The sequence below is a fragment of the Pristis pectinata genome, chromosome 19, assembly GCF_009764475.1.
Source record: "Pristis pectinata isolate sPriPec2 chromosome 19, sPriPec2.1.pri, whole genome shotgun sequence".
Lineage (NCBI taxonomy): Eukaryota > Metazoa > Chordata > Chondrichthyes > Rhinopristiformes > Pristidae > Pristis > Pristis pectinata.
In genome coordinates this window covers 33,947,799-33,971,325 of record NC_067423.1, presented here as the reverse complement: position 1 = coordinate 33,971,325, position 23,527 = coordinate 33,947,799, and the positions used below count along the sequence as shown (strand labels likewise).

Genomic DNA, 23,527 nt, shown 5'->3' with positions numbered 1-23,527 from the left:
GCTTAAACAAAAATAAAAAATGCTAGGGAAAAACTCAGCATGTCAGGCAGCATCTGTGGCAAGAGAAATAGTCAATGCTTCAGGTCTACAATCCTTTGTCAGAACTTAAGCTTTGAGTTTGTTTCCTCTCTCGCAGGCCCTGAAAGACAATAAGCATTTAGTTGTTTGTGGTCTAGAAAACAACTTCTTGGCAGTGTAATGTGATCCCTATTTTAATGGCAATTAAAACCTTTCTCATCCTCAGAGCCCCAAGTCTATATATTCTTTGTCCGTATGGTTATATATTGCTATATATTCAAGCATCATAATAGCTTACATACTTTTGTGAACTTTGAAATAAAATTGTTCTCAACTTGCTCAAATGTCATTTGCTTTTGTGTGCAGATGGGAAATTCCATTATTTCATCTGGTTAGATCTTTGATATCATTATTGGCATTTTTCTCTGTCACTGTTAATACACTGATTTTTTTTTCCCTGTTATTATAAAGAAATATTTGAGCAAACAGCTGGTAAGTTTGGAACATTGAACATTGAACATTACAGCACAGTACAGGCCCTTCAGTGTGCAATTTTGTGCCGACCTTTTAACCTACTCTAAGATAAGTCTAACCATTCCTTCCAATGTGCCCCTCCATTTTTCTATCATCCATGTGCCTATCTAAGAGTCTCTTAAATGTCCCTAATGTATTTGCCTCTACCAGCACCCCTGGCAGCGTGTTCCACGCACCCACCACTCTCTGTGTAGTAAAAGAAACTTGCTTCTGTTATCCCCCCTGTACTTTCCTCCGGTCACCTTAACATTATGCCCCATTGTGTTAGCCATTTCCATGCTGGGGAAAAAATCTCTGGCTGTCCACTCGATCTATACATCAGTACACCTCTATCAGGTCACCTCTCATCCTCCTTTGCTCCAAAGAGAAAAGCCCTAGCTCACTCAATTTATCCTCATAAGACATGCTCTCCAATCCAAGCAGCATCCTGGTAAATTTTCTCTGCATCCTTTCTAAAGCATCCACATCCTTCCTATAGTGGAGCAACCAGAACTGAACACAATACTCTAAGTGTGATCTAACTAGGGTTTTATGGAGCTGCAACATTACATCGCGGCTCTTGGATTCAATCCCCCGCACCAATAGCCTTCTTAAAAACCCTATCAACTTGCACAGCAACTTTGTGAGATCGGTGGATTTGGACCCCAAGATCCCTCTGTTCCTCCACACTGCTAAGAATCCTGCCATTAACCCTGTATTCTGCCTTCAAATTTGACCTTCCAAAGTGAATCACTTCACACTTTTCTGGGTTGAAGGCTATCTGCCACTTCTCAGCCCAGCTTTGCATCCTATCAATGTCTCATTGTAACCCTTGACAGCCTTCTACACTATCCACAACACCACCAACTTTTGTGTCATCTGCAAACTTACCAACCCACCCTTCCATTTCCTCCACCCAAACTGACTCAGTAGACGATCCCTCCAGGACGTCTTCCCTTTCTTCAGCTGTGATACCATAGAACAATACAGCACAATACAAGCCCTTCGGCCCACCATGTTGTGCCAACCTCTAAACCACGCCTAAGACTATCTAACCCCTTCCTCCCACATATCCCCCTATTTTAAATTCCTCCATATGCTTATCTAACAATCTCTTGAACTTGACCAACATATCTGCCTCCACCACCACCCCAGGCAGCGCATTCCATGCACCAACCACTCTGGGTGAAAAACCTCCCTCGGACATCTCCCTTGAATTTCCCACCCATTACTTTAAAGCCATGCCCTCTTGTATTGAGTATTGGTGCCCTGGGAAAGAGGCTCTGGCTGTCTACTCTGTCTACTCTATCTATTCCTCTATCCTTGATTAGCAATGCTACTCCCTGCCTCTTTTACCTCCCTGTCCCTTTTGAAATATCTAAACCCCAGAATGTCCAGTAACCATTCCTGCCCTTGTGACAGCCAAGTCTCTGTAATGGCTCTCTCTTTTAATCCCTCTTTTGACACCAAATTAGTTTTTGAAAAGCTCATTAGAAATGGAACCAAATTAATACATGGAAAATATTTTTATTTGCATGATAAATAATAGTGCTGTGTTAATCAATGCTGTTGGAGAAAATTGTTTATTCAGAGAGTTCAGATGAACGTGCTGCTTATTTATAAGATCCATTGGAATGCAATGGATGTAATAAATTTGGAGTTTCAAAATGTGACATGAGCAATAAGAGTTCTTTAAAAAAAAAATCAAGACCCATCTTGTAATTTGGTAAAGTGGAGGCTACATAATAGAAAGACGATAAGGGCCAATTAATGTTTTACAAATTCTGTGGCTAGTGCTCTCTTGATGTGTCTTCGGATTAGAGCCTATATTTGTGAAAAAAGACATCAAAAGTGGAATTTTATTTCCTAAAGCTTGGGTTAAGGAGATTTTATAATTTTCTGTAATAATTAAGCAGCTGGATATATTTGTTGAAACCAAAATGCTAAAGATTCTGGAATGATTCTTGAAGATTAGAGTGCAGGAAATGTGATCCTACTACTATGCAAGAATGGATAAAGGTAGAAAAACAAGGAATTAGTGATGTGGTAGCCTGACGTTAGTAATAGGGAAAATGCTGGAATTTATTGTAAAGTGTGTGATCTCAAGACAAGTAGAAAATAATATTGAACACTGAGCATTGAGTTAAGAAAAGGGGAAATCGTGCTTGAGTAATTTATTGTAGCTCCTTGAGGATATATCTAGTAGTATTGATATGGGGAAACCAATGGGTGTGGGTTTTTTTCAATTTTCAGAAGGCTTTTAAGGTCCCGCAAAGAGGTCGATGCACAAAGGAATTGAGTAATATACAAGCAGAAACTGAGAGTTAGTTAACTGATAGAAAACAGTAGGAATAAAAGGATCTTTCTTGGGTTAGCAGGCTGTGATTAATGTGGTATCACAGGATTCAGTGCTTGGGCTTCCACTGTTCACAATCTATATCAGTGATTTGGCTGAGGGAATCAAATATAATACTTATAAGTTTGCTGCTGGCAGGAAACTAAGTGAGAACGTAAGTAGGGATGAGAATGTAAAGACACTACAAGAAGATTAGACTTGCTGAGTAGGAAACAATGGGTCAGATGGAGTATAATGTGGAAAAAAAATGAGGTTATCCACTTCAGTAGAAAAAAAATAAAAATACTGTGTTGTTTTATGTGGTGAATGATTGGGGATGACATTGTTCAAGTGACCTGGGTGCCCTTTACACATCACTGAAGGCTAACGTGTAGATACAGCAGCCAACTAGGAAAGGAAATGGTGTGCTTCCCTTTATTCCAAAAGGATGGGAATATGAGAAGATGGTTTGCTGCAATTATATAGGGCCCTGACGACACCACACCAGAGGAAGCATTCACTGTTTTGGTTTCATTTTTAGGTAAGGGTATACTTGAAAATATACCAGATTGTACCCGAGATGGCAGGTCTGATATTTGAGGAGAGATTAGTTAGACTAAGCCTCTATTCTGTAGAGTTTAGAAGAAAGGTAACCTCGCTGAAACATACAAAATTCTCAAAGGGCTTGATAAGGTAGATATTTCCCCTGGCTGAGGAATCTTGGACTAGAGATCAGTCTGGAAGCACAAAGTAAGCCATTTGGAACTGAAATAAAGAGACATTAGAGTGTGGTGAATCTTTGGATTTCTCTGCCTCTGAGCAAAATGAAGGGCATAAGATAGGATTGGGAAGACTAAATGAACTCTACTGACTCATGTCATTTCTTTTCTGTAAAAGCTTCCTATCTATTGATTTCTTCTTGTTCGTGTATTTTAAACTTGTTATTTTTATTGCTCAGTAGTTGTTATTATAATTTTATAGGAGGATGCTCAGTTCTTCTTTGACTTGAGCAAACGAGAGGGAAAGAAAAGATCCTCTGGAGAAGGAGGACCTCCATCTCATCAATCAAAACAGCCCCGAAAGCCACGTAGGTGTAAATTTTGACCTTGAGCTGAAGCCTATTCTTCCCTATTCCAATCAGGAACATTAACGACTAAGTAAAATGTTAAGACTTTAATATTTGTATCTCTTGTGCATAACATAATGTTCCACTAATGAGAGGCTAATGTTTTTTTTAAAAGTTGGAAAATCTTTTAAAAGTATTAACTTTTACTTTCACCTCATCTATTGGCAGTGATGGAAATCTGTGTATTTCTTTCAAACATTTTCTACAGTCTACACCATTGAAAATTAAGCATTGAGTATTTACCCCTGTAACTTGTGATGTCCCTAATTAAATCATAAAGAGAAATCCCAGTTTTTAGTTAATCCAAAAGAACAAGGATGCCAAAAAGTTCTAAGAGGAATAGCTGAGCCAAATTGCTTACTGAATTTGCAGCTTAGTCTGAGGCTCTGTCAATTCAATGATCAATTGATTAAGACTTTGAGCAGCTTGTATGGTAAAAAGCATTTTTTTTAAACAAGGGCAATTGCATAATATGATATCTGAAAGGACCAGATTGATGGCACAGGAATAATGCAATGCTAAAGCACTAATTGCTATTTGAATTGAGGAAGGAAGCCAGAGCTTGAACAGTGCCAAAGCCAGAATAGTTGACAGTTGAGAAATTCCAGTAATTCTGTTGTCTTTTATGGTTCTTCACATATTCCCTCAGTGCAAAATGTTGCCCTCTTTTCAGCTAATTTTTGTGATTTGACTTCATTGATCCTTAATATCATACCTTTGTGGATAAGGATGTAGTTCCTGTTGGATTGGGAAATCTTGCATCATGTTTTTAAACAGGAAAATATAGAGTTTGATGGGAGAATAATATTTTTAATGTTCCTTTAATCTCCAAAGCCAGATGTTTTTGACCTGTGAACCACATTTCCTATAGTGGTAATGGTTACTAGCTTAGCTGCAGCTTCATAATGTTGCAGCAGGAGGATATGTACTCTTTCTTCATTCTGATCAACATGGAAATTAAGTGACATGCAATACAGCACTTGGGTATAAGTGCTTTTTAAAATCCTTTTGGCTTCATTGTTCCTGTAATCACAGGAAAGAGTGTTGCACAGAGAAGTTCTTCATTGCAATCTATAGCCATAGTGCTCTGAGGATGGTTATCCATACACACTGAATTTTTTACTTTCTTAAATGGATAAATAATTAGGATGGTGAAGAACGATTGGACGATTGGGAAGGGATAAAAATATTGCAACACTCTGAATTATGGTATAATTCATAAAGCCTATTATGTATGCTTTATTACTTTAAGATGTCAGTTATTCCGAGTTTCTAAACCCCCTCTGTATACATTTTGCATGTGTTCTTAATGTAGCCATGTTAAACTTCCCATTTATTTCTTCTTTTAGCTAAGCCAACAAGCCCTTGCTGGTTCTGCCTTGCTAGTCCTGAGGTAGAAAAGCACCTGATAATCAGTATCGGTACACATGTAAGTGTTACATATTTCCTTCAATGCCCTTTGCCCGAATCTTTTGAGGTTGGCTGCCAATGAAACAAAAAACATTATAAACATAACAGTTAATTACTAGAGTACTTGCCATTTTGAAATTTCCTGCATGTGTTGCCAAGGCCAACACTTGGTCTCTAACTATACAGTCAGGTAAAATACAACCTAATTTGCTGAGACCTTGCATCTGGTAGTAGTATTCATCAGCTCTTCAGGCTGTATGTAAACTTGGCACTTGACATACTAGTATAGACTACCAATTAGAAAATAAAATTGTGGCTTTGGGCTGCCCATGCTGCTGATGGTTTAAACTGCTTTGATTCCACAACAAGTGGACCCTGCAGAGAGTTCTTTAAAGTAATGCGCACTAAGTCCTCGTTATCTATAATGTTTAGAGCCATGAACTTACTAAAGAAAACAAAAAAACTGCAGGTACCACTAAGGCCCTCTCCTATCTACCCAATACACTCTCCAAATAAACATAAATGTGCTCCAGAATATTCTAAAATTATTAACACAGCTTAATAAACATTAAAAGGTTTAAACGCCTAAAAGGAAATGATGCTAGTTAACAAATAACATATAAATATCATAAAATTGCACATGTCTTTAATATAATCTTGAAATGTACATCATCTTGAGGAGGATTATGTGGTGCTCAAACCCTTAAATGCTGGTGATGTTTTGGGGAGGGGTGGTAAGGAGTGTGACATCTGGTCTTTCCTTGGGGCCAACACCTGTTGCCCTAGGAAACGGAGGCTGAGAAGGAGAGGGTTGCTGGGAGCAAGATGGCGGGGTTTGATACTTCTGCTGGCTTTGAGGTTGGTTGGCATCTGTACAGAGCACTTGCAGATATGTTTCTTCATATGCGCAAATATTGCCACTTTTTTGGAAGCAAATCGATAGATGATGAGGACTAAGTATTTTTTTAAATATGGAAATGTTTTTAAAAACTCAGTTGTTCAATACTGTTGGTAGTTTGGCTAAGTGCAGTATAATTGTATAAAAGTGTTGTATATGTCTATGGCTAATCATCAGAGAAACTAATGTTCAAGGCTTTTACTACAAATGTTTTAAGATATTCATTGGTTTACTTGGTCGCATTTTCTTTCATGGCATCTTTACCATCCCACTTGCTTTCTATTTGTATTTCTGCTATTGGAATTGTTCTTAAAGGGATGCTAGTTGTGTCTGGGGGGAGAAAAACATTCACTACTACATAATGGACACTTGCACAATAAAATTACTTGTGCATAGCTTTTTCATGCATTCTTTACCATCTATGTGTAGGATAATTCTGTTTGCATAGAAATCTACATAGTTAACTATATTCTAGCAACTACATGTATCATTAATAGTACATTTTAATATTTTTTTTAGTGTTATATTGCCCTTGCCAAAGGTGGCTTATCCCCTGATCATGTACTTATTTTGCCCATTGGACATTATCAGTCAGTGGTAGAGCTTCCTTCAGAAGTCATTGAAGAAGTAGAGAAGTGTAAATTGGCTTTGAAGAAGTTTTACAAGAGCATTGGAAAAAGGTTTGTAATGTTTGAAAGGAACTACAGAAGTCAACACTTGCAGCTACAGGTAATTTCCAGTCACTTCAAATATTTGAATAAAGCTTTGTTACTCTTGTAAAATAATAATTGTTTATACATTAAGTAAGCCTGCTTTCATTTTTAAAAAAAAAGCTGCACCTGTAGTGTTTTAAAATTTGAATCAACTGTAGCTATTTGAATGTTTAAGTACTTTTTGAAAGTATTTACTGTACAGCTGTTGTGGTTGCTCTTAACTTGATTGGTTTTGAAAGTACCAGATCAATCCTAAAGTCACCACATATAATAATATTGAGGACAAAAATTTGCAGTAAAGGAATGCCAAGTCAGCATATTCCTTTAACTTTAGCTTTTTCAGCTCGTACATTTTATTTCATTAGTTTAAGTCTGAAATAATCCCAGATATTTTCTGTCTGGTATGATGACAAGCTTTCCTGAGGGAACAAGGTCCCAATGATGTACTTTTTTTCCTGACACTAGATTAGTTGGTGGATAAATTGGAACACGTATCCTTTTGTATAAATATCTGATTTTTCAACATTTGCTATGAGTTTTATTGAAGAATGCGATTTCCTTTCATTTCCATTCAGGTGGTTCCTGTCCCATTTCAGTGTTGTACTACTGATGAAATTAAAGAGGCTTATATTGTACAAGCAGAGGAACAACAGATGGAGCTCTTGGAAATCCCTGAACATTCTGATCTCAAGCAAGTGAGTTTGGGGGACCTTTGTGAACCTGAGAACAGATCCCAAAATATTCAAGTTAAATACAACAAATCTTATTTCTCACAGAGAATTAGATTGGACTTAATATGTAGGATAAAGTAACTGATCCATCAAAACTTCACCATAGTTTTCAGAAAGTCTTTACTATAAAGGTTTGGAGAGCCCCTGTTCAGATGGTGGGTAAATACATAGTGGTGAGATATAGAACTTAAATTCTTTTATGGGTAGGTTTATGAGACTTGGGAAAAATTGGATCTGACTCCCCTACTCCTGCTGGCAGTGCTTTTCTAATCCCAGCCACACACAAATTAAATTTCTCATGTCACTTTTTTTAGTTCTATTAATCGCCTTCATTCTGTGTCCTCTGGTTCTTGACTAATTCATCAGTGGAACAGTTTTTCTTTTATCCAGAGACCTCATAGTTTTAAATGTCTCTTTTAGATCCCCTCGACCTTCCCTCTTCCAAGGAGAACAACCTCAGCTACACCAGTCTATCCATCCACAACGTCAAAATCACAAGTGGCTATGTGGCCTACAGCTTTCTAACCCTATTTACTTTGCTTTTTTAATTTACGTCCATGCATGGTAAACCAGTGCTGGGTCCAGACTCTAGTTATACTGTGGTCTATCTAACACAACCTTCTCTTGTACTAGCAGCAAAACAAAGAATGACACAATGGTGCAGTTAGTAGAGCTGCTGCTTCACAGCTCCAGTGACCCAGGTTCAATCCTGACCTCCAGTACTGTCTGTGTGGAGTTCTCATGTTTTCCTTGTGAGCGCATGGGTTTCCTTGCAAGTGCTCCTGTTTGCTCTCTCATCCCAGAGGTGTGAGGATTGGTAGGTTAATTGGCCACTGTAAAATCTCAGGTTGAATTCCGGTGTATACAATATGCACTGAGGGACAGCTTATTCAAAATGTCAATAAAATGGGTTGGGGTTGGATTAGTGTAAAAATAGGTGCTTGATGGTCAGTGCAGACTTGGTGGCCTGAAAGCCCTGCTTCTGTGCTGCATCACTGTCTGATTATGACCTAGCCTTGCATTGGACTCTAATGTTTTTAGTGGCTATTCAAGCTCATTTCACTAACCATGTGACCACCTTCAAAGAGATTCCACCACCAAACACATCTTCCCTGCTCTTCCACTTTAAGCATTTCACAGGCGCCATTCTCCTTCCAACTCTTCCATTCCCACCAACCACCTGCCTTCTTACAGCACTTTCCCTTGTAACCACAGGCAATGCAACACTTGTACTTTCACCCTTCCCTTCTCTTCCCATCATCCAGGGACCTAAACTGCCTTTCCAGGTGAAGCTGTGTTCACAGTGTGGTGGTCTCTACATCGGAGAAACCAAAGGCAGAAAGGGTGATCACTTACATTCAGTCTGCTGGGCGATCCTGAGCTTCCCATTGCCTGCCATTTTAATTGTCCATCCCACTTCCACTCTGACCTATCGGTCTGTGGCCTCCTGTACTATACAGAGAGGCCCAATGCAAGCTTGAGGAACAGCACCTCATCTTCTGTCTGGGGACATTGCAGCCTTCTGGGCTTGATGTTGAATTCTACAACTTCAGGCAACTTGAATCAGAGGTCCATCTGTGATATTGGCTGAGCTTGTTTGTTTTTATTCCCTTTTTTTTATTCTGGGAGTGGAGGACATGCCCAGCTTGACCTGCTGAGCATGTCTTCTTGCACTACATTTTGCAACTTCTAAATTTTTTTTTCATATTCTTTTGTCTATATTCTAACTTTCATTAGCCAGATAACCTTGTTTACAGTTACCCTGGTTTTACCCTATCAGAGGTATTCCCCTCCTGCAGCTGAATGAGCTTCTTTTTTTCTCCTTTGCCATTCTAATGAAGGGTCTTCAACCTGAAATGTCAACTCTGTTTCTCTTCCCACAGATGAGGCCTGACCTGCTGAGTATTTCCAGCATTTTCTGTATTTTAGATTTGCAGTATTTTGATTTTCACAAACAATACTTTGAACCTTTTATATCATTGTAAACTCCATTCAGACATTTGGCCCCTACTGTCAACTTTTCTCTCCACCCCAATCTCTTTCCTTGATTTCTATTCCTCTGACCCTGGCTATTTGTGCCTTTTTAAAAAAAAGACAAGGAAATGGAATCAATTAAAATATTTTTTTAAGTGTATATAACACATGGTTTAGTGTTTTACTTTCTTTGTCATTTTGGGAATTGTTTCTAAGTAACTATAATATCTGGTAAGTTTTTTAAAAAAAAATTCCCTAGCGTCTGCATTTTTATTTTCTTAGTCTAGCTTTGAAAGCATGCTATGAATATTTGTGAGCTTGTATATGTAGTCATGGAAAAAGTTATGACAATTATTGGAAGATGGCCATGATTTTATTTTCTTAGAAACCTGCAACAAATATTATTGCAGCTGTTTCAGAATGATGCTTGTAGGTCATGTCGGTAACCAGTCCTGAAAGGTGCAAATAGCAGATCACTGATTTGTGGCTAATGCACCTGTGGCTTTGTAAAACTCATTGTCACCACCTTTTGTGGAATGTTAATGCTGGATTTGTGTACGCAGCTAATGTTTCCTAAAGATCCGTGAATATTGGTAGCTGAAGGACATGACACCTACGCCGTATTTATGCAAGCATAAATTGTGGGATTTAATGGGGGGAGAAGAGGAGGCCAGAAGCCTGGGCATCATTTATTGTGGTGTTTTGGGTGGTATAGGAGTAATAACAGCTTTTGTTAATTTGTTTATAAAAATAAATCTTTAATCATAACCTATGTGTATATGTGATTAAATTTCACTTTGTACTAGAATCTATAACTGAGCACACCTACGTCCAGTTCAGTAGTGATTGTAAAATTCCGACAAATCCCTTTGCAATTTCCTGTCACGTCTATATTTAAAAGCAGCAGCCTTGATAAAGATCATACATGAGCTTTTTAGTGTTATGAATTGGCTGCAGTTTTATTTCATTAAGGGCTGCTGCAGCCATCAATCTGCATTAGTTAGAGAAGGGCTTTAGTGATGAAATGTTTGATTCACCATTTATCAAATTCCCACTTTTTGTCTAAAGTCATTGTTTGGGCCTATAAATATAGACTATAATGTTAAAAGTTATTGGGGAAAATATCTGTTTGCAGTGTTTTTTTTAAGAAGTACATCTATTTTTGTTTTGTTTTCCAGATAATTCAACCTGGATCAGCATATTTCTATGTTGAACTGGACAGTGGCGAGAAGTTATTCTACCGAATAAAGAAACAATTTCCTTTGCAGTTTGGAAGGTAAGATGAGTAGATGGTCAGTCTTGAGTATCTATGGTTTTGGTGGGTGTATGTTGCTTAATGTACTTCAACTGAATCTGGACGTCCCTCATCATGAGGTACAAGAGTGGATTCAAGCCCAAATCTATGAATGTTTTGTGGAAAATAACAATTAATTGCAGTGGAATATGATCTCAAATGTAACCTGGACGATGTCAAATGAAACCCACAAAGAAATCTACCATGAATGTGCATGAAAAAAGCCTGAAAAGAGCAGAATCGCTTCAATAAAACAAGATAGAATGGGTGGATTGGGTATGTTAAGACAATTGCATTTTCCTTGATGGTGGTAGATTTGACTTCAGACAGCAAAGTGCCTAAGGCAATTTAAACTTACTTGTCCAGAATTTAAGGTCAGTAACAAGCTGTCGGTGACTGGCCTCAGCCCAGATTTGCCTCGAGTGCTTCCCTAGCTGACTTAAGCCCATGTAGCAAGGTCTTGCATGCTGGCAGATCTTCCAGGATACAATGGGAGCACAGGGTGGGCTGAGGGCTTGGTGCTGTATGAGCCCAATACTTGAACAAAAGCTGAAGCAGCCAGTTAAACTGTGCCTCTTTGGCCTGCTGGGAGAAAACCCCAAATGTTTATGAACATTTCAAAAGCTATTCAATCAACTTAAGACTCAATTTTTAAAAATGTAAAGAAAACCTACAATGCTTAAATACATATTGTTTGAGCTTAAACTAAGTATTAATTTATTCCAATTTTATCGTGACATTCTCTTGCATTGAAGGCACTGGAAAGTTATCCTTGCGCTCAGTCCATCCTGGTATAGATCTTCATGATGAATTTGTTGTGTAAATGAAGTACTTGCTCAGAGTCCTGAAGTTCCAAACATTTATACAAGGAACTAATGTTTTTTTTGTAATATTCAGACCATTGAAGTGCCATAAATCAGTTTTCCTTATTTGGTAGAGTTGTCTGTTGTAGACAACTCTTCCAATTGACTGCAATCTTAAGTCAATGACTTGGAAGAGATTGTTATCTTTTCTGACTGCATAATTTTATATTTTCCAACCATAACCCAACCAGTTTATACCAAGCACAGATTAGATTTAGAAGCATGAACAGCACATATTTAATTGCCTGTGTAATTCCTAAGAGAACAGATATCAAACAGGTCTTTCCCATTTGTTTTGAATAAAATTCTTAGTTCAATCTGACATTGCTTTATTTTTGTTGCTTCACTTACCAGTTTTAATAAGAGGATCATAACTGCCATCTTTTCATAGTTAAATCAGCTTTTACGGTTTTTAAATTTTCCCATGCCTATTAAAAACAATATTCTTTAAATTTTACAAGTATATTTTTCATTCCAGTTTTGAAACTGATCCCTACTGCACATTTATTTTAAGCTTGTCATCTGGGTTTGAATTCCAATTTATGCAGAATGCATTGAAGGACATATTCAAAACGTACCAAAACCATGAGTAGTAAGAGCTAGTGTGGGTTAATGTTGCAGTGTTTGGGGGTGTGATGGGGATACCACTGGGAAACAGACTTTGTGATTCACTAAGGTAAATCATGATAAAGCTGAATCGTTACCTACATCAAAAGAACAAAAGGAATAAAAGCAGGAATAGTCATTTGGTCTCTGACTCCTGCTTTGCCATTCAGTAAAATCGTTTTACCTTGGTGCCACTTGTACAAAATTTGTATCCTTTTGACTTCAAAGTGCATCAATCTTTTGTCTTGAATGTACTCTGACTGAGCCTCCATTGCCCTGAAATAACACAAAATGTAGGAAACACTTAGCAGGTTGGGCATTATCTATGGAAAGAGAAACAGTTAATATTTCAGGTATGCGAACTTCATCTGAATGGGGAGAGAGAAAACAGTTATCCTTGATGATCCTTTTGGGTAGAGAATGTCAAAGATTCACCATACTCTAGCTGTAGAGAATTTTTTGCATCCCAGTCCTGAATGGCTGACCCCTTGTTTTAATCACCCCAATCAGAGGAAATGACATTCCTGCATTAAACTGACAAATCCTACAGGAATTTTGTATACTGAGTATTATAAATTATAGAGAATATAGGCTCAATCTGTATAATCTCCCTTTTAGGACAATACCCCTATTCCATCATAATTGTGGCCTTTATTGAGCATGCATATCAAACTGGTTCATAATATTCCAGGTGCAATCTCAACAGCACCCTACATAATTTCAGTAACTCCCCACTCAAATCCACTTGCAATAAAGACCAACATATTGTAAGCTTGCAGATGAAAATATGAATGAGGACCACAAGTGGCTACTTGACTCCACAAGCCTGTTGTGCCATTTAATATTAGTTTCAAGGATAGGAGTAATATGTGTTTATGCATCCAGTGTAATTAGTTATTTCATAACCTACATGTAATACTAGCCCAAACAAGATTTTAGTGTTTCTGCGTAATGTAATGCTATTGGTAACTATGACAACTATGCATGTGTCCAAAATTTCTATTGCTAATAAATTATTTGGGAAAAAACGGAAATCTTATTTGGAGTGGTATATATCAATAGAGCTGCGCTCTCAGTGATTGAAATTTGTCTTTTTTTTTGTTCATGTTTAGAAACTGAATTTTCAAATTCCTTACCCAACATCAAGTATTTTCTGTGGGAGAATTTTTAACATGCCCTTGAACTGAAAAAGACCAAAAGTGAAATGTCATTGATCGTAATTTATATGTAACATCACTAGCAATGGTAATTTCTGAACATTTGAGCTCCAAAAAATAAAGGCTTAATAAAAATGTAAGCAAGATATATAGGTGCATAGAACTGAGTTGCTTGGGAATTAAAGAGCCATTGTGGACACCACTAGTTTAAAAGAACCTCAATAAAACAATTGAATTATTTCTATTTTACCCAATTGCTGCAGAATCTGTATTGGAGGCAAGGTGCAGACTTTAAGGGAATTCTTTTTTTTGAGTGTTTAGCAATAAGTTCTGTGTGATTTTTGTTTTAAATAATACAAGCTTCTCAGCTGTTGAAGGGACTGTTCAGAAGCCTACTGTTTGCAGTATCAAAATACATTGTCAATCTACTGAAAACTAAAGTTTGTTTGATAGCAGATTGCATGAGAAGGGAGATGATAGAGGAGAGATGATAGGTAGGATTGTTTACATATCCATTTTCAGGACTCCTGTACCGTTTTTTTTTGTGTAAAATCGTTCCACTTGAAATGTGCAGATGTGAAGTCTCGCAATTAAAACAAAAAGTGCCCTTTTTTTTACAAAGGATCCTGATATAGTGGGGTCCAATCAGAAAGAAGAAAATTATTGTTTGATTGTAGCAAAGCATGAATTTAAAGAAAAGTAAATGTGTATGTATTTATGCAGATTTATAATTATTAATTGGCTTTGTGTTTTTATGGAGACTTGTATCTTGTAGATAGCCATGTGACAATAATTGTGGCATATTTTGTTGTGCACTCTCTTAACACATTACACAACATTGACTAGTGATATCTTTAAGAATTTACCGGTTGAACAATGTTAGAGTACTTAATGTTTTCTGAATTTCCCACAGGGAAGTTTTGGCAAGTGAAGCTGTTCTGAATATACCTGATAAAGCAAATTGGCGAGAATGTAAATATAGCCGAGAAGATGAAGAAGGATTTGCCAAGACTTTCAGAGAGGGTTTTCAACCATATGATTTTTCCTTGCTTGATTAAATTGGATTTATCTTGTTTATTGTGAATGCTTTCAACAACATTGGTCAATGTTTCTCTGAAATTTACCCATTTGAGAGGAATTATTCCAGGTGCTATAACTTTGATACAGATATATTTTCAATCACAGAACTATACATGTGCTGTTATAGTTGACTTTGAGAGCAATTGTGTATATCAAAGGTCAGTTTGTAAAATATAATAAAGGTGAATCTCATTTTTCCTAAATGAGCTTTACAACTGTAGTTTCTTTTCAGAATTCAGCACCTTGTGTGTTTACTAATATAAATAATTCTATGGAACTGTTTTTAAAAGCTGTCATTTGAAATTATTGGCTTAATGTGATTCTGGAAATTGCAGTTTTACGTAAGTGATATTTGGATGTATTTTTACAATTTTTTAATGAAACAAATTAGTTTTTTAGGGAGTATGTTTACACTTTGTGCAGTAGATTCACTGGTGTATTTTCCTCTTGTAATTTTGATGTAATAAAAATCCATTAGTGATTTATTTTCCAGGATCAGTGCTACTATCTGTGTGTGTGCTGTATGTTATGTGTGCATGGTGTATGTTATGTTTGAGCAGATTTCCCATGATTTTTCATTTGATGGATCTCTATATAGCTCTAATAGCCAGTGTTAATTTGCTCACCACTAATGTTTGTAACATATTGGAGAAATGTTTGAATGTTATCCACACATAACTATAATATGACATTCATTTTTACTGTTTACATGAAAAAATATATTGCATTCCAAAAATGGACTTGAAATAGAGTGAAAGAATGGAACATGCTTTCATTGCTCATATAAGTTAAGGATAGACACATTAAATCCAAATCAAATAGTCACATGTAAAAACTGAAATTGATCAGGTGTTTTTTTTCCATATACATCGATGGGAACCACTTGTTCCTTTGTGATCTCTAATCTAGTAGGTGATGCATTGTTCAAATGATAATCCAACTTCAATGAAGATATCCCGACCTATTTACCACCAGTATACAGTGCAAGTGTTAGCACTAAAATTACCTGCAAGAATACAACTTGAATTTAATGTTGAAGGGATCAGAAAGAAAATAGGTACCTATGGTACTGACTCTTGGTTGTTTTTCTATAGCAACTGCCACATGATGAATTATTATTTTGATTGCCATTGGTTGTATAATTGTTACAATGTTCATGTACTATGGATAGCAGTTCCAACCTTAAAGTGCGTTAGGGTGTCATGGGGATAGTAGTAGGTTTGCGAATCTTCATATGCAAAGGTACATCAAAGCAATACCATTTATTTTTAAATGAAAAGTTTTCAAAAAAATAAAATCTGGTTCTAAAACAGTTGTATCAGCCATACCTCAATTGATAGTGTTTTCTTGAATCAGAAGATTTGAGTTCAAATCCCACACCAGAGACTTGAGCACAAAAGTCAAGTCTGATACTTAAATGCAATGTTGAGAAAGTGCTGCACCACTGGATATGCAAATTATAGGTTATAGGCTGCTGGGTCACTCAAGCTTGTTCCTTCATTTAATAAGATCCTGGCTGCTTTTATGGTAACCTCAACTCCACATTCCCATCTATCATTCAACCCCTTGATTATCAAGTATCTTATGACTCTTAATTAAAACTATTCAAAGACACTGATTCCACTATTTTTTCTGGAGTAGAGAGCTCCAAATACTCATGAACCTCTCTTGGGGGGGGGGGGAGAAATCATGGGTTCTGCTGAGCACAGAGGTCCAATTAGAACTTTTGGGCTGCAGCTGGAATATTGTACAATACAACAGAGGCAATGGAGGAACTCAGCAGGTTAGGCAGCATCTATAGAGGCAAATGGACAGTTGATGTTTTGGGTTGAGACCTTTCATCAGGACTGGAAAGAAAGGGCGAGAGAGCCAGAATGAAATGGTGGAGGGAAGGGGTGGAGCAAGAGCTGGAATATTGTGTAGAGCTCTGTCACCATACTACAAGAGAAATATGAACGCACTGGAGAGGGTGCAGAACAGATTTGCAAATGTGTTGTCAAGACTGAAGAATTTTAAAGTTACAAGGAAAGACTGTCCAGGCTGGGGTGGTTTTCTTGGAATGAAAGAGACCTGGAGGATTGATTATGACTATGAAAGCCTAAACAAAGAAAACAGAAATGACCTGTTTTCCTTAGCAGAGTGGGCAATATCTAAGGAATATGGATTTAATAAAGTTGGTAGAAAGATTAGAGGGGAGTAGAGGAATTTTTTTGTAACACCGTATTCAACTGGTATCTGGAACCTATTGCCTGAAAGGGTGGTAGAAGCTAAAAGCTTCACCATGTTTTAAAAAGTGCTTGAATGAGCATTTGAAAAGCTGTGACGTACAGGATTCTAAACTGAGAGCTAGGAAATAACATGGCATGGTATAGAAAGAGGCCATTCAGCCTATCATGCCAATGCTGCTCCCTATGGTGTAATCTATTCCCCCACTCTTTCCCAAAAGTCCATTCAAGATACACTCCTGCAACTGCCTATCCAATTTCCTCTTGAAATCTTTGATATATTCTGTTTCCAAAAGCCTTGCGGGTAGCAAGTCTACACTGTGTAAAGAAGTTCTTTTTTTACACACATTCCTCTATTTTTTCCTCCAGAACTGCTCCTTTATCCATCATGACTCAATATAATCACCTTCCCGTGCCATGACATTCCATAATTCTATTTTAAGGCTGCTATAAGGTAGAATCCCACCATTCCTATCCTTTCCAACCTGTTCTCTCCATGCATACTCCATCTGCATCTATCTGCTCCTCGCTCTATATTTTTTCTTTCTAATGAACATTAATTTTCTTTATTTCACATTTCCCACTTCCATCAAACTGCTTGCCATCCTTTTGATTCCTCCCTTTTTTTTTCAATGGGTATATATAACAAGCTTCAGCAATGTCGTTATTTATCAAAACACGTTCCTGATATAAAAGCACTTCACAAATCAGAGAATCTAATTTGATTTTAGAATATTAAATAAAATGGACAAAATTCATAGCTATGTTGTTCTTGCATTGGAAAGCACAAAAAATGAAAACATTTAATCATGTATTATGAAATATTCCTTTCTAATTTTTGTTTGAAGCCTTTTTTTGAACATTAGAAATTTCAGTTAGTAGGAAAAAGATGTAATCAGGAGTGGAGTGGACTGGATTGCACTTAATCTGAACTATTACCTGCTCTCATTCCCTAGCCTTGAGGCTGACAACAACTTCAAGACCTCAGTTCTATCAGCAAATTGGTGTCCAGGCTGCAAACCAACACATGCTGAAGCAAAAAGCAAACTGCTGGAGGAACTCAATGGGTCAGGTAGCATCTATTGTAGGGAAATGGACAGCCAATGCTTCAGGTTGAGACCCTTCATCTGGACTGAAAGAGTAGAGGGGAGATAGCCAATATAAAGAGGTGAGAGGAAGAGGGTGAAGCAATGTCCTGATGGACCTTGGCTTGTGCTGTCATAGGCCTGTATCAATGATTTTAAATGTCTCTGATATAACAGCACAAGCTGAAATTGATTTAAGTAATTATAAAATTAATAATTATTCATAGAGAAAGAAAAAATATACTTAATGCACATTAAAGTACTATTAATTAATTTAAAATATGCACATAAGTGTACTGAGAAATAAATGCTAGGTATGCTACATATGGTTGGTGTAAAAGCTGATGGGACCAGATATGAGTTGGTACCTGAGTCCCCGGCTCAGTAAGCTCCTGAACTTTATGGTGAGGCCAGGGGTAGAGCAGGAGATTAGATGTGTCAACACCTAATCTCCAGCATCTTCCATGCTGCAATGCACAAGTGCATCGATCCAGAACTCAATGACATATGTGTTCAATGAAACCACCAGCTCCCTGTCAACACGATCCATCTCGTTGTTTAAAAGCGCTGAGTGATATGATGGGTAAACAATGACCCGATGGGTAAACAATGACAGTGCCTCCCAGTAGCATATAGTGACATTCTAGTGCTGTAGTTTAACAGAATTCTCTTTGGAGCACTGCCTTGGCAAGAGGAATAACTAACAAATTGTGACATTTTAACGTTCAAGTTCTCGGTGTAAGTGTGAAGATGACGGGTGTCAATGGCTCAAACACTGCAAAAGTTTTGAACAAGGTATATTTTGGCTAGATGGTAACCACATATTAAACTTGATGATGATTAAAACTTTAACATCTGCCTTCATTAAATGAATCTTAAAATGTCCATTTAGTGGAAAATGAATAAATGACCTGAGGGTGTAATCTACATTTTTCTTGTTGTAATCTACATCCTATTAATTTTATTACTGATGAAGCCACACCACTAGGTGGCATCAGAAGTTCATTTATATATTGGGATGAATCATAAAAGCAACCCACATTTACACAATATAAAGATTCATGTTTTTTGAATACATACCACTAAATTGCTTAATAAAAATTAAACAGCATATCATAATTAGTAGTTAATTACCACATTTCTTTATAAATTATGTGTTTAATTTGTTGGGTAATTCAAAATGTGAGCATCAAAATGACTTTAAATTACCTGTTGCCTTAAAAAGTAGAGGTTCTTGTAGGATAATCTGCTGGAGATGTGTCTCTATTGTTTCTTTTGTTACATCCATGAAGAGTAAACAGCGACAGCTCACAAGTGACTCTCCTCCTGATGCACAAAACCTTTCCACAAGAGACAAGACAGGAGCTTGAATACTTTCTTACTTGCCTGGATGAGGGCAGCTCCAAAAACACTCAAGAAACTTAACACTATCCAAGGCAAAGCAGCCCATTTGACCAGTATCCTATCCACCATCCGTTCATTCCCTCGACCAAAAGTAGAGAACAGCTGCAGTCTGTACCATCTACGTGATATACTGCAGTTAGTCACCAAGGCTACTTCAGCAGTACTTTCCAAACCCATGACCTCCACCACCAAGAAGGACAAGGACCACAGATGTATGGGGACCACCTGTAGGTTCCTCTGTAAGTTCCGTATCATCATGACTTGGAAATATATCACTTTTTCTCCCTCATTCTTTTATTGTTGCTGATTCTAAACCTCAGAACTCCGTAACCCACAGTATTGTGGGATTACCTTCACCTAGAAGGACTGCAACAGCTCACTGCCACCTTCTCCATGTGTCTGGGTGAATGGCAATAATTATCAGTCTTTAGGAGGTAAGTAAGTAGTTTGGAGAGACTATTCCAGATTTCATTTACTCTCTTTGACTTAAGCTCTAAACTTTCCAAAGAAAAGAATAAAAATTGCATTAAATTAGTGTCAGGTTTTACTCTATAAGGAGGCAGTAAGTTCTTTTGGTACTGAAAATACCTCAAATATATTCTGTTGGTGTGGCATGGTACTTTTAGAGAACAGAAACAGGGCTTTTGTCCCGTGTTAATGTTCTGCGTGCGTCTCCTTCCACCTTACTTCATCTCACCACGTTAACATGGATTGCTGTTCATATTTTATGTAGTTTTGTACCAATAGCCATCGAAATGGTTTTCATTTGAATTTATTTTATTCATGTGGTAATTGGGTTATGGTCTGTAGACTAATGATTGATATAGGACTGCTCAAAGTCATCTAAGGACTGGCATCACTGGGCAAAATCAGCACAGTCCATCAGTAGCTAGCTGGTGATAAATTATCCGGTGTGATTGGTATGTCGGAGCAAAGGAGAGACTCCTTGGATGTATAGAATGTCAAATAGTATTAGTCTGGAACTTGAAATGCCAGTTAATCAAGTGATTGTAGATTATGCTCATGGCTCCATGTGTGAGAGGTGTTGAATTGTTCACAGCTTAACTCAAAGAGAGAAAACGAAACCTGAAGAAGAGTCTCTCCAATTACTTTACCTCCCAAAGACTGCTAATAAAAAAGTGTCTGTGTTTTTAATTAAAAGGTCTGAAAATAAAAAGGAATATAAATACATGTACTTCTGTGAGGATCGCATTATGCCCATAAAAGTAAATGCTCTTTTATTATCTTAAGGGATATGAGTGATACTTTTCAATTAGGGTACGGTTTCAATGCAACATTTGTGTTGTTAGGAAGCAGTTTCTAATACGCAGGTGGCAATGCAGCAATGAATATTATAATTGGAATAGAATCCTGACGTGATCCGGAGGAGAGCATGGTGAGAGTCTCTGAAGAAAACTGTGACACCAGCTGCAATATAACTAGTATTACTGGTTCACTGTTAACCTGGTGTGAAGGAAAGGAGGCTAGAATTGGCCCTTGACTGCCCTCTTACAGGTCCAGTAAGCCCCTCAATTCTACCATATTAAGTAAAACTCTGATAATCCACCCTTGGGATTTTGTTGATTCCAGACGACTCCAATTAATACCAAAACACACTTCTCTTTCACTTATTTTTACATGTTACACAGTAGTATAAAAAATTTTACAGTGAACCCATGAGTTTAAATGGAGTGGGAAATGTACAATCACTCTGGACCCCGGCTCAAGCTACAATCCGAGCCACGTTCCTGACCCCTGGTGTTCTAGATCTGAATCCTGGCTCTGGCCGCATACTCAGTCCACAGTCCGGATTCCAGCCCCGGCTACAATCCAGATCCACAACTCTGGCTGAAACTCCACTTGGACTCTGGACCTGGCTCACATTTCAGATTACAGAGTGAACCAGATGTTTTACTCAGGATTTGTGAACAATTGGATGCTGGATTAATGGAGTCTTGTTGTATTATAGAACATAGAACAGTACAGCACAGTATGGTCCCTTCGGCCCACGATGTTGTGTCGACCTATATAAACACCTACTCCAAGATCAATCTAAATTTGCCTCCTACACAGCTCATAACCCTCCATTTTACTTACATGCATGTGCCTATCTAAGAGTCTTTTAAATGCCCCGTTTGTATCGGCCTCTACAACCACCCCCAGCAGTCCATTCCAAGCACCCACCACTCTTTGTGTAAAAAACCTACCTCTGACATCTCCCCTAAACTTTCCTCCTCTGACAAACTGATGTCCTCTGGTATTGACCATTGTTGCCCAGGGGAAAAGGTGTTGGCTGTCCACTCTATCTATGCCCCTCATAACCTTATACATCTCTATCAAGTTGTCTCTCATCCTGCGTCGCTCCAAAGAGAAAAGCCCTAACTTGTTCAATCTTTCCTCATAAGAAGTATTCTCTAATCCAGGCAACATCCTGGTACATCTCTTCCGCACCCTCTCTAAATCTTCTACATCCTTCCTATAATGAGGTGACCAGAACTGAACACAATACCTAAGTGTGGTCTAACCAGCGTTTTATAGAGCTGCAACATTACCTCGCGGCTCTTGAATTCAATCCCCCAACTAATGAAGCCTCATACACTATACACCACCTTAACCACCCTATCAACTTGCACAGCAACTTTAAGGGATCTATGTACTTGGACCCTAAGATCCCTTTGTTCCTCCACACTGCTAAGAATCCTGTCATTAACCTTGTACTCCGCTTTCAAGTTCGTTCTTCCGATGTGTATCACTTCACACTTTTCCGGATTGAACCCCATCTGCCACTTCTCCGCCTAGCTCTGCATCCTGTCTATATCCTGTTGTAACCTATGACATCCTTCTACACTATCACAACACTTCCAACTTTCGTGTCATCTACAAATTTACTAACCCATCCCTCCACTTCCTCATCCAAGTCATTTATAAAAATCGCAAAGAGCAGGGGTCCCAAAACAGATCCCCGCAGAACACTACTAGTCACCGACCTCCAGGCAGAATATTCTCCATCTATTATCACCCTCTGCCTTCTGTGGGCAAGCCAATTCTGAATCCATACAGCCAAATTTCCACAGATCCCATGACTCATGACATTCTGGATGAGCCTACCATGGGGAACTTTGTCAAGCGCCTTACTGAAGTCCATATACATCACATCCACCGCTCTACCTTCATCAATTTGTTTTGTCACCTCCTCGAAAAACTCAATTAGGCTTGTGAGGCATGACCTGCCCCTCACAAAGCCATGCTGACTATCCCGAATAAGACTATGCTTCTCCAAATGCTTGTAAATCCTGACCCTAAGAATCTTCTCCAACAGCTTGCCCACCACTGATGTAAAACTCATTGGTCCATAATTCCCAGGATTATCCCTATCACCTTTCTTGAACAATGGAATGACATTTGCTAGCCTCCAGTCCTCTAGTACCACTCCTGTGGCCAGGGAGGATGCAAAGATCAATGTCAATGCCCTGCAATCTTTTCCCTCACTTTCCGTGGTAACCTGAGGTATATCACGTCTGGCCCCGGGGACTTATCTATCCTAATGTTTTTCAGAAGCTCCAACACTACCTCTTGCTTAACCTCAACACGCTCCAGCACATTAGCCTGCTCTTCGCTGACATCACATTTGTCAAAGTTCCTCTCCCTGGTGAACACTGAAGCAAAATATTCATTAAGGTCCACCCCTACCTCCTCCACCTCCAGGCACCCCCATTATCCCTGAACGGTCCTACCCTCACTCTAGTCATCCTCCTGCTCTTCACATTTGTGGGTTTCTCATTGGGGTTCTCCTTAATTCTACTCGTCAATGCCTTCTCATGTCCCTTTCTAGCTCTCCTAAGTCCCTCCTTAAGCTCCTTCCTGGCTACCTTATAATTCTCAAGAGCCCTGCCTGATTTTTGCTTCCTAAATCTTAAGAACGCTTCCTTGTTCATCTTGACTAAATGTTTCACCTCTTTTGTCAACCCTCAGAGGCAGAAAGTTCCAGAGATTCACTATCCCCTGCATCATGCAACCTAGGTGTGACTACCTCCCAGTAATTCCTGTCTATCGTCTCCTCATTTTCCTGAATGATCTGGAGTTCATCCAACTCCA

At 38.2% G+C, this 23,527-nt stretch overlaps 1 protein-coding gene across 1 annotated transcript in view; it reads left to right on the top strand.

Annotated features, from left to right (window-relative positions):
* The window catches only part of cwf19l1 (CWF19 like cell cycle control factor 1), a 29,161-nt gene extending 13,309 nt beyond the window's left edge, over positions 1 to 15,852 (top strand). The window contains exons 9-14 of the mRNA XM_052033884.1: positions 3,848 to 3,953; positions 5,342 to 5,421; positions 6,820 to 7,029; positions 7,589 to 7,708; positions 10,897 to 10,994; positions 14,552 to 15,852. Of these exons, the coding sequence (XP_051889844.1) occupies positions 3,848 to 3,953; positions 5,342 to 5,421; positions 6,820 to 7,029; positions 7,589 to 7,708; positions 10,897 to 10,994; positions 14,552 to 14,696 (759 nt within the window). The 3' untranslated portion in view covers positions 14,697 to 15,852. The remainder of the gene's footprint in view (positions 1 to 3,847; positions 3,954 to 5,341; positions 5,422 to 6,819; positions 7,030 to 7,588; positions 7,709 to 10,896; positions 10,995 to 14,551) is intronic.
* The last annotated feature ends 7,675 nt before the right edge of the window (positions 15,853 to 23,527 follow it).